The sequence below is a fragment of the Sturnira hondurensis genome, unplaced genomic scaffold, assembly GCF_014824575.4.
Source record: "Sturnira hondurensis isolate 20B ecotype Veracruz unplaced genomic scaffold, ASM1482457v3 Scaffold0013299, whole genome shotgun sequence".
In the NCBI taxonomy this organism is placed as follows: domain Eukaryota; kingdom Metazoa; phylum Chordata; class Mammalia; order Chiroptera; family Phyllostomidae; genus Sturnira; species Sturnira hondurensis.
Window position 1 is genome coordinate 5,304,508 of NW_028085930.1, and position 16,412 is coordinate 5,320,919.

Below are 16,412 nucleotides of genomic sequence, written 5' to 3' on the forward strand. Positions count from 1 at the left end.
TCATAGTAATTCCCATTTCATCTACATTTTCTCATTTTTCTAAAATGAATATGTACTGTGTAATTTTAATAGCTGACTAAAGAAAACAACTCAAGCAAATATATAATTCAAGGGGTGAGGAGTTATTATGAGCTCCACACTTTTAAATGTTAAAAAATAAAAACACATAAGAAAAAACTTTACATCAAGAATTTTTTTAAATTGGGGAGAAGTATAAATGTTGATATCCATTTACCCAATCTCCCAGATATTCTACCTTTATTGTTCAAAGCGACCCACATATGAACAAAATGCACTGTGTCAACTTTTACTGGATGCTGATTTGGGCCTCCAATTGTAAAAAGACATTATTTCTGACAACTGGAAAAATTTGAACACACCAGATATTAAATTATATTAAGAAATTTTTTTTTTGCTAATGTGATAGTGGTATACTAAAATTGTTTTTTAAGTTCTTATCGTTGGGAGATAAACAATGTCTTTTACATGCTTTATAATATTCCAGCCAGAAATAAAAAGTAGGGAATCTTGTTTCAGCCCAAACAAGATAGCAAATGAGTTAGTTGTTCAGTGGGGACAGAGTCTTAGTTATGCAAGTTAAAAAAGTCCTAGAGATCTGTTACACAACAATCTGCATATATTGGGTTGGCCAAAAAGTTCATTTGTTTTTTTTCTGTATGCTGTCTCTAGTAGTGCTTAGTTGTCTTTAACTTCATTCGAAACAATTTTGTTAGACTGTATTGTGACAGCTGTCATATCAGCATGCATTAAAAACAATGTATCCAAATTGATAAATTTTGTGTAGCCATTTTAATATTGAAGATGGAAGAAAATATGCAACATTGTCAGCGTGTCATGCTTTGTCACTTCAAAAAAGGTAAAAATGCTACTGAAACACAAAAAAGGATTTGTGCAGTATACGGAAAAGGTGCTATGACTGATCAGACATGTCAAAAGCGGTTTGCAAAGTTTCTTGGTACAACTGACATTTTGGGACTGTCTTATGCTTTGGAAGAGTCCCCTGGCCTCTACCCACTAAAAGCCAACAGTGGGGTCAGCCAACAAATGGTACTTAAATACCCAAATCAATGACGTCACTGGTGACAAAGAACACTGTGCCTTTATTTTATGGAAAAACTAAGTGGGCTTTTTGGCCCACCTAATAGTTACTACTGTTCCATATAGTCTTTAAAATGGTTAAGATGGCAAATTTTAATGTGTTTTTTACCACAATTTAAAAATGATAATCATTAATGCTAGGAAACAGTATATAGAAGTTTATTTAATTCTTTTTTTTAATGAGGACCATACGGCACTGCCACACACTCAATTACAGAAAGATTTCATTTTGCTTACTTTGCTAAGGGAGGAAGAAAAATATAAATAACATTTTTTCAGTTAAACAAAACTATGAGAAGAATAATTCATATACCCTTCAAAGGGAAAACAAATGTTGGTATTTTAAAAGCTTATTATTGTAGCCCTAGCTGAATTTTGGTAAATGAAAATCTCATTTTTACTAACCATAAAGCTTTAATTATGCAGAGTAATTACAAAGAGTAATTTGAAAATAAAAGATCTGCAGTCAATAATAAATACACGCCAAAGATGAATAACTGAGAACTATTAAAAACTCAATTTTCTTTCTCGCCAATCTGAAGACTACAATTAGAACACAACAGTATCTTATGGGTATTTATTTTTGTTTAGTTCAAGTAAAAAAGCTCAGGGCTGGACACCCGGGGCCCTCCTGCTGCCCTCAGCAGCTCCCTCACAGCAGAGCTGCAGGCGGTAGTTGGTCAGCCAGCTAGTATTCTGGGGCCGGGGTGAAGGTGGGGTCAGAAGCCAATACATTACAGAGACTTCAAGCAGAAAATAGTGCAGATTGGGCTTTATTTTAAATAAAGAAAGAAATAAAGCTTACCTCCGGCTCTCTTAGTTTATTCAGCCTATTCCTTCCTCCTATAAAACAGATAACTACCAACCTCAACAGATTATCATATAAAATAGATAACACATAACCGTATGTCCTGGAGAACTGCACACAGAAGCAGCATTGAGACAGTGTCCAGGATATAATATATTGTCAGAAATATTCATTTCCCTCAATGTTTCCCTTTATGGCCTTGGTTCTTAATTGAAAAAGCAAACTAAATGTGTCTCAAGAAGAAATATTCCTAAATTGGTGGCTATATTTTGGGTTTACTTAGGCCATTAGTTCTTCATTAAAGAACGGTTTATACTAGTATCCTAACAAGTGTGTCTGTTGCCACAAGTTATGGCTTTCAATTAGTGTGCACACCACTGCTATAAACACCAACGCAGTGTGAATCTCAGCATCTGCAGCCAAATAGGGAGACTCGCTGCAGCTCCCTGGCTGAGGCCCCTCAGCCAGAGGGCCCCAGCTATTGTGGGTCACACAAGACACAGACAGAAGTAGAGCCAGGGCAACAGCCAGAAACAGCCAGAACAAGTAAGCCTGAGACAGAGAAATGCAGAAGACGAGAGAAAGGGGGTACAAAGAGAGAAGTGGAGGGTGAAAAGGAAAGCCCAATATTAGGAGAACGAATTTGAACGGGAGTGTAGAACAAGCATGAGAATGTGCGAGTTTGACAGAGTGAGCAAGCAAGGGAAGGAACATGAGTGAGGAAGTAAGGAAGCCAGGGAGGAAAGCAGGCAAGCAAAGGAACAAGCTGGGCATGAGGACACACATGGAAATGAGCAAGCACAGATGTACTGCATTAAGCTAGTTCAAATTTAATCAAAACCTCTCTGCCTCTCGTTCTTTTAACATGTCTTAAAACCTACCTGAATTATCTCTGATTGTTCAGCCAGAGCTTTCCTTTGTGCCTCCAGAGAAGATAGCTGTTGCTGATAAATCAAACGTTGCTTCTCCCAGTCCAGAGATTTCTGACGAAATTCCTGGAGAGGCAATTAAGGTACTTAAGTTCTAAGTGCTTCCCCTTGCTGTCATACTTGCCAGGTTCACTTTTACTTATTTTTTCCCCACATCAGGAGCCCCATTACTCACTTAGCTGATGGAACTGCAGAGCAATGCTGAATTCCACACATACTGTGCTTCTGAACACCTGTCTTTCTAAATTTAATACCCTAATGATGAAGCGTAGGAAACACACAGGCTAAATACAGGGTTCAAGATGATTTTCACAGATTTGCTGCCCCCTATGGGTTGTTAAAATTTTTTAGTGATTTTTCAGAAAACTGATGCTAAGATAACTAAACTTTGAAAATATGATTACAGATATCTCTCACTACACAAATTCAACTGTGCAAACCCACAACTGAATAGATTCAAATAAGTTTTTAGATAAGTCCCTTGGTAGACAAATTCTTACTTCTCAGCATCTAAAACTCAGGAACCAAAGAGATCTAGATAACACAATAGCCTTTGATATATACATTTTGACTATCTCAACAGAAGAACTACAAAGACTTGAAATTTTAACAGATATTTATAACCCAAAGCAAATAGTTCAAAGTTAATGATGGCTCACTAATACTTTGAGTTGGGTGATCAAGAAAATAAGCTCAATATTTATGAAAATAGGGCAAATCAAAGGGAATGAAAACTCAGGCTCCTATTATTGTTCTTCTGCAACTCCAGAGGTCTCCTGCTAGCTTAAGGTAATTATTGTTAACCAACTTTCAGGTCATCGCTTGCTCACTCACTCACTCACTCATTCATTCATCCAACTATTCAATCATATATACCAGGTATAGTTCCAGGTAGTAGAGATACAAGAGGTCAGAAAACAAACAAAAACCCCAGCCCCACTCAAAGTGAGGGCAACAGATAACGCATTCATTTCATAGTACATTAGATGGTAATGTGTTTTAGAGAAAACGGAACACTGAGTGCTCAGAGGTTGGGGTTGCAATTTTTTAAATGGATGGCCATTTAAATGGATGGACTAACTGACTTTTAATTAGACACTGAGATGGGAATAAAATTATACTGTTCTGGGGAGAGGAAACAGCAAGTGTAAAACATTAAAGTGGGAGCATCCTGGTATGTTTAAGGATGAGCAAGGAGGACAGGTGTGAATGGAATGGAGTAAAAGAACAAACAAGAGGGAAACAGAGCGCACACAGAGAGCATGACTGTGTAGGGCAGGGGTGTCCCACCCACGGTGCGTGGGACACATGCAGCCAAAAGTGGCTGTGAATGCAGCCCGACACAAAACCGTAAATTTACTTAAAACCTTTTTGCTGCTCATCACTTTTTGTCAGTGTTTGTGTATTTAATGTGTGGCCCAGAGACACCAAAAGGCTGGACCCCCCGCAGCCTGGGGTGTTCCAATGTTGAAGGCTGAGGAGCAACAGAGATTGTGAAGAGGGGCTCACCAGGTAGGAGAAAAATCAGAACAGCACGGCTGTTCTCCAGGCCAAACCTAGAAAGTGTTTTAGGGAGGGGGGCAGCGACAGCTAGGCGCCATGCTGCAGCAGCTAAGATAAGGGAGATGGGGGCTAGCCCCGGGCTTTAGTAATGTCGAAGTCATTGGTCACGTCCATGTAAATAGCTTTTGCAGAGAGTGGGAGCAAACGTCTTACTGAGTTGGGGGCGAGAAAAATGGAGGAAAAGGAGACAAGTACAGATGTCTAAAGTAGTTTAGCTATAAAATGAAAAGAGGAAAATGGGGAAGTATTCAGAGGAGGAAGAGAAGTCAAGAGCATATTTAGGAGGGGAGAAATCTGGATGTTGGTAGAAAACACCCAGTGCGGGTTCGGGGCAGGGGGAACTAAGGGTGCAGAAGAGAGATGCAACATTTCTCGAGCAGTGTCACAGGCAGGGAAGGGGGAGCACTGACGGCTCCTCCAGCAGGAAGGCAGAGCATCTGGGCACAGATGCCAGTAGGCTGGTAGAAACAGTGTTGGAAGTTTGTAAAATTCTCTTCTCACTGCTTCTAGTTTCCCAGTGAAACAGAAAGCCAGATCATTACCTAAAGGTGAGAATGTGGGGGAAAGTGTTGCAAGTTTGAGAAAAGAGAAAGTATGAAACAGTCATGGAAAGCAGGAGAATGAGAAGAAATACAGCAGGAGTGACCACAAATTTAAATTGAGGCCAGTCCGCTTGTTACGATTTTCTCCAGCCATGTTCTGCTACACAGGGCAGGTACAGAGCAGGCAGAGAGCTGGGTTTAAGCAGAGTTATGGTTTTGCCAAATGTGATGAAGACAGAAGCACAGGTGCTGAAGGGGGATGTAAGGAATGTAACAATGGAATTTAAGCTGAGTAAGGATGTAAGCGAGGACACGAGGTAGCGATGGGGCAGTGAAGAGGTGGCAGAACTCATTCACCTTAAGAGATGGGGTCAAGTGGTGACTGAGAGTCCAGGGACTAGTGAGCTGAAAACACAGGGATGGGAGTCAAAGAATGAGATGCTTAATATGTGACTCTAGGAGGGGCGCAGGTATTGGTCATAACAACACCTAAGGAAAGGTGATGGGAATGGGTGGATGAGGCAGGGAGGAGTTCAAAATGTCTACGGAGGAAAGAACACCACGGAATTCAAAGACCAAGAGTACTATGAGCATCATTCTTGTGAAAGCCTCACATGCTATGGTAGTAAGAGAAGTGTTGGACAGAGTGACCGTGAACTGGGGACTGAAATCTCTGAGCCTGGGGATCAGAGGATGACCGTACATTGGTAGTTGACATAGGCTGATGGCATGAAAACAAAAGATGGGGTTTTTGAGGTAGAAAGAAAAAAAACTAGTCAGGAAGTGGTATGAGGAATCTCAGGGGGGAAGCCCAGGTGTCACTGAAGAGGGCTGGAGAGGAAGCAGTAAGTCTGTGGTCCTCGGATTCTAAGCTCTTCAAATGTATAAACACACTGAGATGTAGAAGAATCTTAAACAGAGATTGCAAATCTAGGTAGCAATAACATATGGGCATTTAACAGGTTGCTCTTAGTAGAAACATTGTAAGTAATTATAAAAAGATGGTGAACAATGTTTCCCAAGTTAGAATCAGCTAGGGGAGCTGAATAACATGCAGATTCCTAGGTCCCATGCCATACTACTGGCTCAGAATCTCTGAGAGCCTAAGAGGGCCCTGGCTGATTCCTAGGTACACTGCAGAGTGCACCTAGGTGCAGTGGCAGAGACAGAGGAGGGAGTGGCAGGCTGCAGGGGAAAAGCATGACAGCCCCGTGCTGCCCTGCACCTACTCTTGGCACCGCTAACTCACCACGGCCCTTCAGCCCTTCGGGGAATCAATTCAGCATACGACAACCCAAGTCAGCAAAGAGGGAGGTAAACGGCTTACGCTATCTAAATGGGGACTGAGAACAAACAATCTGATGTGGGGACTGCTCTGTACAAAAGAGCCATGTGCTCTGAATAGTCACTAAGCCTCTCTGCTCTGCTAGGTAATAAATAGGACAAAGACCACTGCCACCAAAGACTGCTAGTAATTGTTGGTCACTGTTTCCCTATATTGGCATTTGGGTACAACAATCCTTCCTGTGTGGAACAGCCCCAGTGTATTTAGTGTTCCCCGTCCCCGTTCCCTAAACACCAGTTTCACTCCCAGTCATTTTCACAACCAAAGCAGTGTCTCTGTACATTCCTAAATGCCCCCGAGGGTGGTACTGCCCTCCTGAGAATCACTGGCAGCTAACAACCCCGCAGCCACTGCGAGCCCTGTGATGACGGGGAGAGCTTGGCCAGTCCCGGAAATGGTAGAAAAAGATCTCGGACAAGAGCACCAGCAGAAACATCACTTTGCCCCAAGAAGGCTGACAATCACTATGAAGAAATTGTTACTACGGACGTACCTCTATTTTTCCGGTTAACCTCTCAATTTCAGACCGATCTTCCCTATGATTTTTGGTGTTTCCTCTGAAGTCCTTTATTTGCTTTTTCTGTAGTTTTTCATAGCTTCTCTTCAGTTTGCCTAACTGTAGACACAGTTATTTCTAGACTTAAAATGTAAGAATTTGTAAACAGTGGTGGTGGAACAAATTGGTATTCTGAAAGCAAGAGCAGTGCTGAGTACTACTATTGAAAATAGCTTAAGAGCATGTTTGATTCACAAATTAAAATACCAAACAACTCAAAACTACATATAAAACATAAACCCTAGAGAAGGAATACAGCGAGTCAAAGAAAAATACAGGGAAAATGTTTTTCTAAACAAAACTGTAATTCTTGTGTCAAAAGCCTTGCACTCAGAGCCCACAACCCAACTGCCCCTCGACTCAAAGCCGCAGGCCGTGCCCCCCCCCCCCCCCCCCCCCCCCCCCGCCNCCGCGGGCCGGGCCCCCCCCCCCCCCCAGCCGCCACCCCCTGCAGAGCGCCAACAGTCAGTAAGCAGAGAGGTGTTTGGGAATTACATAAGAATAAAAGCAATTCCTCCCCATCTAAAGAATAAAACTGGGTTAATAGAGACTACAGAGTTTTCTCACTTCTCTTATTTATCCCAAAATGCTTCTGAACCTTTTGAATCCTCCATTACTTAAAACATAGTAACTGATTTAACTCAAAAAGTAATATTTAATGTAAGTTTTTGGTGTCAATATGTCACCACGTCATACAAAAATAGCTCTATTTCTTTCAAATACTCAACCAAGAAACAAATTTTGGCATCTCTGTTCTAGGCAATATCAAACATATAATTAGGCAAAATTTCCAACCCTGTTTCTCCTATGGGACATATATTTCCTGGTTTACAAGGCACAAACTAGCCCATCAACAAACTTCTCAAGGGTTGAAGAGACAAAATGATACAACACATGGAATTAAAATCTCACTTCTTCATGTAGTTTCTTCAGCTCCTGCCTGTAGTCCCTGGTCATCTCTTGCTTCACTTTTTCAAGTTCCTCTACCTGCTGGCGCAGTATTCCAACCTAGAAGTAGACAGGTGGTAGCATTTTTCATTATTAGCACTGAAACAATAGCCCTAAAACATGAAAATAGAAAATAACCTTGATACTTACCTGTAAATACAATTTCTCAAATGTATGTGGTGTTACCCCACTTTTCAGTAAGCCAAACATCTAATTATTTAATGATCCATAATGTTGCCAAAAAATAGAAAACAACTATTCTATTTCTCAGTTTAGGGGAAAATCTGCTCTCAATGATTTATTTTCCCCAACCCTTTTTATATTTTAAAAAAACATGAAAAAATTAAGAGCTATAAACTTATAAGAAACTTGGAAACTAGGAATATTGAACAAAAATCTAAGACATCAGGAATAAGTTCTATAAATCAAAATGCAAAATAGTAGCATCAGACAAAGACGGTAGGAGACCTGTACCTGCCCCACCGTATGTCCCACGTCGGAGAAATCGGTTCCACCAACCAGCGCAAGGACGTTGTATTACCCAACCCGCTCACAGCGGTCTGACACCAGCCCCAGCTAGTCCATGCCCCACCCTCACCCCCAGCAAAACCACCAGTTACTTCTCGACCTCTCTCCCCGTCAGAATTTCATCTATTAATGAGTGAGGAGGGAGAGGGAGAACGAGGATCAGGAAGTAGTCATCTCAAATACGACACAGAATGCTAATATTAGAAACAAAACTAAAAAATAGATCTTAAAAGTTTTCAACACAAGAAAAAAATTGTAACTGTGTGATGATGGATGTTAAACAGACTTACAGTGGTGATCACTGTGCAATATATACAAATATTAAATCATTACTTGCATGTCTGAAACTAATATAATGTTATAACTCAATTATACTTAATTTAAGAAAACAGAAAAAGCATTATTTTTAGAACAAAAAGTTAATGAAATTTCAATGAAAAATTCTAGTAGGACTTTTTTAACTTGAAAAAGTGATTCTGAAGCTCAAGTAGAATAATTAAATATAGCCAATAAAACGGAAAAGAGTAAACTACTTTTTAAAAAGGATCTAAGTGAATCTTTACTAGATTTCTGGGTAGGAAGAAACTTTCTGAGCTTAAAACTAATGAGTCATTTAAACATGACAGATTTGACGATGTAAAAAATATAAAACTTCTACATTAAAAAAATAACATTAAAATTAAAAAGCAAATAAACTCAGAAAACCACTTATAAAAATATTTCAGATTTTAATTTTAACGTATTTTCTTCTAAATCGTTTCATTGTGTTCGGAGACCATACTCGATGATTTCAAGCCTTTGAACTGTGTCGAGATTTACTCTCTGGCCCAGCGAATGCTCAGTTTTAGAAAGAAGTCTGTTTGCATTGAAAAGAACATGTGGTCCACCATCCCCGTGTGCAGTGTTCTGTGCATATAAATTAGGTTAAGTGTGTTGGTCACGACATTCAAATCTACATCCTTACTGATGTGTGTGTCACTTGTTACTACAAAAAGTGGGTTAAAATCCCCAGCTACAATTATGACTTATTCTATTTTTCCCTGTAGTTCTGCCACTTTTTACATAGAGGTAAGGGAGAGCAAGAGACAAATTTCTTTTAAGATGATTTTATTAGATACTTACAAATTAAGGTATTTTTGTCTTAGTTTGAGTTCCCCCAAAAGTGTAGCCTGAAACATGGACTTTGAGGCAGGTAGTTGAAAGTAATCCCAGGTAGCGCAGTGAGGAAATGAAAAGGGAGACCCACAGAAGGAAGGAAAGCCAATAAAAGAGTGTTGTTGAGTCGATTTTTGCAGTTAAGCAGCTGGAACTAATCACACTGGGAACTCAACAAGGAACCAAACAGAATGTGTTTCAGAAGAGTCCCTCTAAAGGACAAGAAGCTGGAGAAGTTATCCACGAACTCCAGTCGCTCCACTGCTTAAGTGTTAACATCCACATACTTCCAGGTTTCACCTGAGCAGCTTCCTAAGGCTGCAGAGAGAGGAGCACAGGGTGGGGGCAGGCTGGCAGTGCACAGGAATTGTATGGCTGTAGCAGCCAAGATGAAATCCGGAGGCAAAGATGTGCTACAGGCCACAAAGAATGTCTGCTACAGCTACGTATACCAAGATTTAGTATTTTAGCATTATAAAGTGTTTGTGTCCCTTACCCAAGGAATGTTCATTGCTTCTGCTTCAAGTATGCTAGACTTTTTCTAATATGAATATACCTACACAATATCTTTATTCAACGTATTCACGTGATACATATTTTCATTTTAACTTTTACTTCCAACTTTGTGGTACCTTTATAAACCCCAAATAATTGAGTTTAATTATTTTTAACCAGTTGGACCAGTTTATTTTTTAATTGGTGCATTTACCTTAAACCAATATAATGTTATAGCTCAATTATACTTCAGTGGAAGAAAACAGAAAAAATTATTTTTAGAAGAAAAAGTTAGTGGAATTCCAATGAAAAAATCTAGTAAGATTTGTTTAATATGAAAAAGTGATTCTGAAGTTTAAATTAGAAGACTGATTAAAGAACGTTTTATTTGGATTTAAGTCTATCATTTTATTGAGTGCTATTTGTACTTCGTAAGCTCTTTTCTTTTTTCTCTTTCTTGCCTTCTTTGAAACTGATAACTTACCATTTCATTTTTTTCTCCTATTAGCTTGGAAATTATACACTCTACCAAAATGTTAATATATACTTTTAATGGTTCTGTCAAGACTAAAACATGGGTCTGTGATTGAACAAATCTAATATTTATTAGTAGCTTTACCAAATCCCAGAAACTCAAGGACTCTAGAAATACTTTTAATTCCATTTACCCCCACCCTGACTTAAATGCCATCATAACCCTATATACGCGTTCAGCCGGAAAGGGTCACGTTGCTACGTGCAGTTACATTCACTTGGGCTTGCCCGCACTTACTGTTCCTCTCATTTCTTCCTTCAGCTCTTAGGCTTCCATCTGGGATCACTTTCCTTCTATGTGAAGAACATTCTTTAGTATTTCCTTGGAACAGATCTGTTAGTGATGAATTCTTTCCATTTTTGTTGATTTGAAAATTTCTTTCACTTCTTTTCCGGGTATAGATTTCTGGTTTGGCAGGGGAAAGAGTCATTTCTTTGTAGCTACCACTCTCCTGTCTTCTGGCTTTCACTGTTTTAGCTGACAACTGTTGGGAACTGTTTGTAGATAAATCTGTCTCCTTTTCCTTGGTAAATAAACTTTTTTTGATTGTTTGCTTTTCAGACTACTACTTTGTCTTTAGTTTTAACCTAGGTAAATATTTCTTTTTATTTATCTTGCTTAAGAATTCTTGGAGTCCTTAAATACAGTCTTTCTCACTCTGGGCAAAATTTTAGCCAATTTATCTTCCAATATTGCATCTGCCCATTCTCATTCTTTTCTTTTTATTGTAGTTCAGTTACAGTTGTCCCCATTCCCTGCCACCCCATTGCTCTCTTTTTTTTTCCTCCAGGGATTCCAAAAGCAGTCACATTTACCTTCTCTCTGCATCCTCTTTCTCTTGCTTTCTTTTCTATATCTACTATCATTTGGTCTATGTTTTACTGTAAACATTTTCTTCTATGCCATCTTCTAGCTTACTAATTACCCCGGTCTTTAAGACCTTGATTTCAATTATTCTATTTCTCAATACTTTCATTTCCACTCATTTTGGGTTTATAGTTTCTAATTCTTCCTTGAATTGCTCGAACTCATGTTCTGTCCCTCTGAACACCAGGTACTGAGAAGTCTGAGCATGATAGCGTCACCGTCTGAAACCTCCGAGGGTCTGTTTTTATCTTGGAATGCCTCTGCTTTTTAAGTTTTGTTGTCTTATCTCATGTGTCTAACCTTACTTTTTTCAGGGGGTTATCAAGCATCATATTTGCAAACTTGTTAGAACAAATACTTCAAGACACAGAATGGTGGGGGCGGTTTTCCTTTGGAGAAAATGTAAGTTTGCTTTTCCCAGGTTCCTGGAAGCCCTGGCACTTTGGAGCTGCCTGGAGACAGTCCACTCCTGGGTCACCTTGAACTAAGTCACAGATTTCAACATCTGTGGCTCGGCAGCAGTCTGAAGAGGGCCTGTTCTAGGCCCATCCTTGTTCCTTTCAGGTTACCCAACTGGGAATGAGGAGGGTTTCAGAGCCACTCTGGACACCAATTCCTTTATTCTCTTAACTCCCTGAACTTAGTTATCAAAGTCCTATTCAGTCTCTATCCTTGTGGCTGCCTTTTCAAGTTTCAGCTAATAATTGCCCCAAACTCTGGCCTCACCTCCCTAGACCTTCAGCCTCGCCCAGATCCTGGCCTGGTAATCCTTCACTGTCTTGTCAGCACTCTACTTCCAGCAGATTTTTTCTTTTAATCTAATTTATCTATTTGTCCTCAGTAGGTGAATTGCCCCAAATTACCTAATTTAGCAAATGGTAAAGTCTGAAGGATTCACATGTAACTAAACACATTCTGAATGAAATTTACTTCTAAAGCAGAATTCTATAGCCAATCAAACTTTCAGTCAGATGTGAAAAAAGAATAGAGATATTTCCAGACATGTAAAACTATGTTCTACCAAAATGAAGTAGATTTATAAAACCTCCGGAGAAATGGTGAAGGCCGTTCCCAAGACGAAGCTCTACGACCGGCCTAGAGAGTAACGCGCCCATAAGTGCAAAGGAAGAGCTCCAGCAAAGAAGAAAGAAAACAGACAAATCACCTGACATGTCTGAAAACACTAAGAAAAGACTTACATCTGCGTCAGAGAGTTTGGGGAGAACCAATGGTAGGCATTTTTTTTAATCCTCACGCAAGAATATGTCTTCTATTGATATTAAAGAGAGAGAGGAAGGGGGAGAGAGAAAAAGAAACATCTATCGGTTACCTCCCACGTGTGCCCAGACCAGGAGTCGAACTCGCAACCTTTTGGTGGACAAGGATGACCCTTCACCCAACTAAGCCACCTGGCCAGGGCAGTAGGTACATTTTTAAAAAGCAAATATAAATGAGACAATTATTAATTCCAGACAATTATTAATTAAATTATACAAGAAATAAGTTTGATTATCATTATACTATCTGATTCAGCTGTGAATAATATTTACCATCTTAAAAATGATGTATAGCCCTGGCTGGTGTAGCTCAGTGGATTGAGCGTGGGCTGTGAACCAAAGGGTTGCTGTTTCCATTCCCAGTCAGGGCACATGCTTGGGTTGCAGGCCAGGTCCCCAGTGGGGGCATGGGAGAGGCAACCACACATTCATGTTTCTCTCCCTCTCTTTCTCCCTCCCTTCCTTCTAAAAATAAATAAATAAAATATTTTAAAAAATGATGCATATATTGAATAGTGAGCTAACCAAAAATATAAGATATATAATCTTGGCAGGATGAGGGGATGGAACTTGTATGGAACAGAGAAAACCCCTTAATCTTCACAGTAGGAAGTCATTAGATAAGTAAACCTGAAAATGAAGATATGTCAGAATAAAAACGTTACTTGGAGCCACGGGGAGAACAGAGCTAAAGGCACTGAAGCGACTGCTTCAGAGCAGCTGGGATCCGAGGCTCAGGGGGTAGAGCAGACAATTACTGTTTTCCCTTGTGAGCCTTGTAGAGACATTTTTCTTTGTATTTATTTTACATGGCAAGCATAAACATTACATGTGAAGGAAAGACCGTTTAATTTTATGTATGTACCAGGGGCTGGCTCATAAGGAGCACTCAAAATATTTAAATTCCTTAAAGAAAAGGAGAAGAAAGAGAGAGGTGGAATGCTAAGCGAGGAATGGCCTTACGTGGAGAAAAAGGACCAAGGTTTGAAGCAACATTGTGGACGACAGAAGAGCTGAAATAACTGATTCTAGATACAATGGATAGTTTCCAATGTGCTTTCTTACACAGTAACTCAATCTTCACAACAACGCTGTGACCTGGGGGTTTTATCCTAATTTTACACATGATGGAACAGGCTCAGAGAAGTTAAATTATTCGTGCGAGGTCAGCCAGCTGGAAAGAGGCAGGGCCAGGACGCCCAATTCCTTGCTCCTTTAATTAAGTCTGCCTGCTCTGTGGGCGCAGGAAGGTAACCACAGCACCAATGTCCCTTAAACCAACCCACTCCCAACCTTAGAGGAAGGAGTTACACTGTTACTCCCAACAGTGTAACCAGGAAACACATAATGCACTCCCTCGCGGAGTGGGTTGTTTATAAGTGAAGTGCCCCTCCAAGAACGACCTGTAGACAGGCTTCGCTGGTCACGACAGAAAAAAATCTACTATGTCACAAGGCACACTGTTTAGTGCCACTGACATTTTTATATAGCAACATTTCTATGAAGAGAGAAAGGTATAATATAATGATTTACATTCTGGTGCAAGCTCTTTATCTCACTGTGGGCCTATCACCTGAGCTGCACTGGTTTACACCATAGGACTAACTGCTTCTAGGCTGTCAAATAAAAATGAAAAAAAACGCAAAGCCCTATTTTCTGGTTCTTATGTGATTTACTGTTCAAAGTAGAATTGAACATGGTATTACCAACACAATTTCAGAGACAAACTCTATGGAACAGAGTCCCATGACTAGTGTTTGCTAAAGGCCCTTTAGTTCTAGAAACTTCATCAACTTGCAGCAGCCCATTCAGTGAAGCGGCAAACCGACCAAACAGCTACCATGTTACATTTCTTTTATGTGCCGGGCCAAGCCTGTCACCTTCAAATCCTTAACAAGGGCCTGATAATTTCTCTTTAAGGTATTAAATAATAGCAATAATGCCCTTAACATCCAAACTAAGCTACAGAAATAAGTTCAAGCAGCCCCAAAATGACTCTTCTTGTCATCACACACAGGAATTTCTTTAACAGGTTTCTAACAAAATAAATGACTTGGACACCTACATATAGTGTTTTTATTAACTAAAAAATCACTATCGCTTTAACTTACTAAACAAAACTATTGTTTTGCTCTAAGGGTGTCAAACTCATTTTCACCAGGGGCCACATCAACCTCACGGTTGCCTTCAAAGGGCCGAATGTAATTTTAGGACTGTATACATGTGACTACTCCTTAATTAGGGGCAAGGAGGTCGGTGCTACCGCCGGGTAGAAAGAAGGTGCCGGGCCAGATAAAACCAGGTGGAGGGCCAGATTTGGCCCTCGGGCCTCGTGTTTGCCACCTGAGCCTAAGAAACAGAGAAGTGGTAGCTAAAGCAGCTTACTGGATAAGGAGCACAGACCAAATGTAAATTAAAATTAAAATAAACAAATGATTCCAAGTACTTTTTCACTACCTCTATCTTTGTATGAGGTATAATTTTAAAATACACTCTCAAAGTTGTATCCAAATTTTGAGATAAATTTCAGTTTAACAAGCGGCATTTACAAAAAACTGAATTTTACACAACCAATATTACTATGTACATTTTGACCCAAAGTGCAAATGGCCAACCAATAAGAGAGTCATTCGACAAGCATTACACCACTTTTATCGAGCCCAGCTCTCCCTTGTTAAGTGCAACGGTCTCAAATACTCTCAGTAAGCGTCATAATAGAACCACAATTTCGGTGTGTACCACTCATGTACATGGACCTCCATACACTGAGTGAGAGCGCTGAGTGGTGCTGGTAGGAAAGTCCATCAGAACGGGGCCTGGGACCAGTGTCCCCCTCCAACTCTCCCGATAGGTCTGAGACTGAAAGTCATGCAATTCAGGCACAATTCTCGCACTTATAAATGCTCTCTGCTTCCTTTCCAATATTCAGTTGACTTTACTGTGCCAGCTAAATCATGAGGAATCAATCAGCAAATATTACTAAACTTTGCCCCCACATCGCCAATAACTATGGGTGGTGGGATTGCAAATAATTTTTTATTTTCTTCTTTCTTTTCCCCTAATTTTGATCAAGAGCAAATATAAATTTTTTAAAGGGTTTCTGAATTTTGTTTTAAATCTTACCAAAAGAGCCAAATTATCAAATTCTGGGCTTAACTTTTATATACTAGGCACATAGTGAGGCCAAACACAATGTTCACTAAGCTCAGTAAACGTTGATACGGACACACAGGGCGAAGGTTATAACACAAAGACTGTGCAACACGGTTTACATTTTCCTGAAGAAGTTATGCAGGTGGCCAAGGTAACATGATCATTGAAATAACTGTTAATATTCTTGGGCATTTTCACAATGAATTTTTCCTCTAAAAGAAACTGTCAGAATTAAAAGACAACATAGAAACAAATGACATAAAAATGCTTACTTCAACAAATATTTAAGAAATAAATATATTGAATATAAAAGGTGAAAAAGCAACTGCTGTACCTCTTTGTGTTTTATATCCAACTGACCCCTAAGAGTCTTCAGTTCCTGCTCACGGATGTCCAAGCAAGTCTCCAAAGCGTGTGTCTGCCCTTCCCACTCAGATTTTTTATGAGCCACCATGATGTCAATCTGTTTCATGAGTTCCTGTAGTTCTGCTTCACAGGATGTTAAAAATCCCCTAAAAATAAGAACGGACCCTTAAGAACACGGAACCTGTGTCAAGGTGGTTTTTCATCCTTCAGCTGCAAAAACAGAGCA

General features: G+C 39.8%; 1 protein-coding gene across 7 annotated transcripts in view; it reads right to left on the reverse strand.

The window, feature by feature from the left end:
* Positions 1-16,412, reverse strand: part of CEP63 (centrosomal protein 63) — a 42,570-nt gene that overhangs the window by 16,936 nt on the left and 9,222 nt on the right. For 6 of the 7 annotated variants that reach the window (XM_037061239.1, XM_037061241.1, XM_037061238.1 and 3 more), the window contains 4 exons: positions 16,155-16,332; positions 7,775-7,870; positions 6,800-6,922; positions 2,809-2,922 (listed from right to left, as the gene is read on the reverse strand). In XM_037061239.1, the coding sequence (XP_036917134.1) occupies positions 2,809-2,922; positions 6,800-6,922; positions 7,775-7,870; positions 16,155-16,332 (511 nt within the window). Of the gene's footprint in view, positions 1-2,808; positions 2,923-6,799; positions 6,923-7,774; positions 7,871-16,154; positions 16,334-16,412 lie in introns of those variants that run through there. The other variant, XM_037061244.1, reaches the window with a different exon arrangement.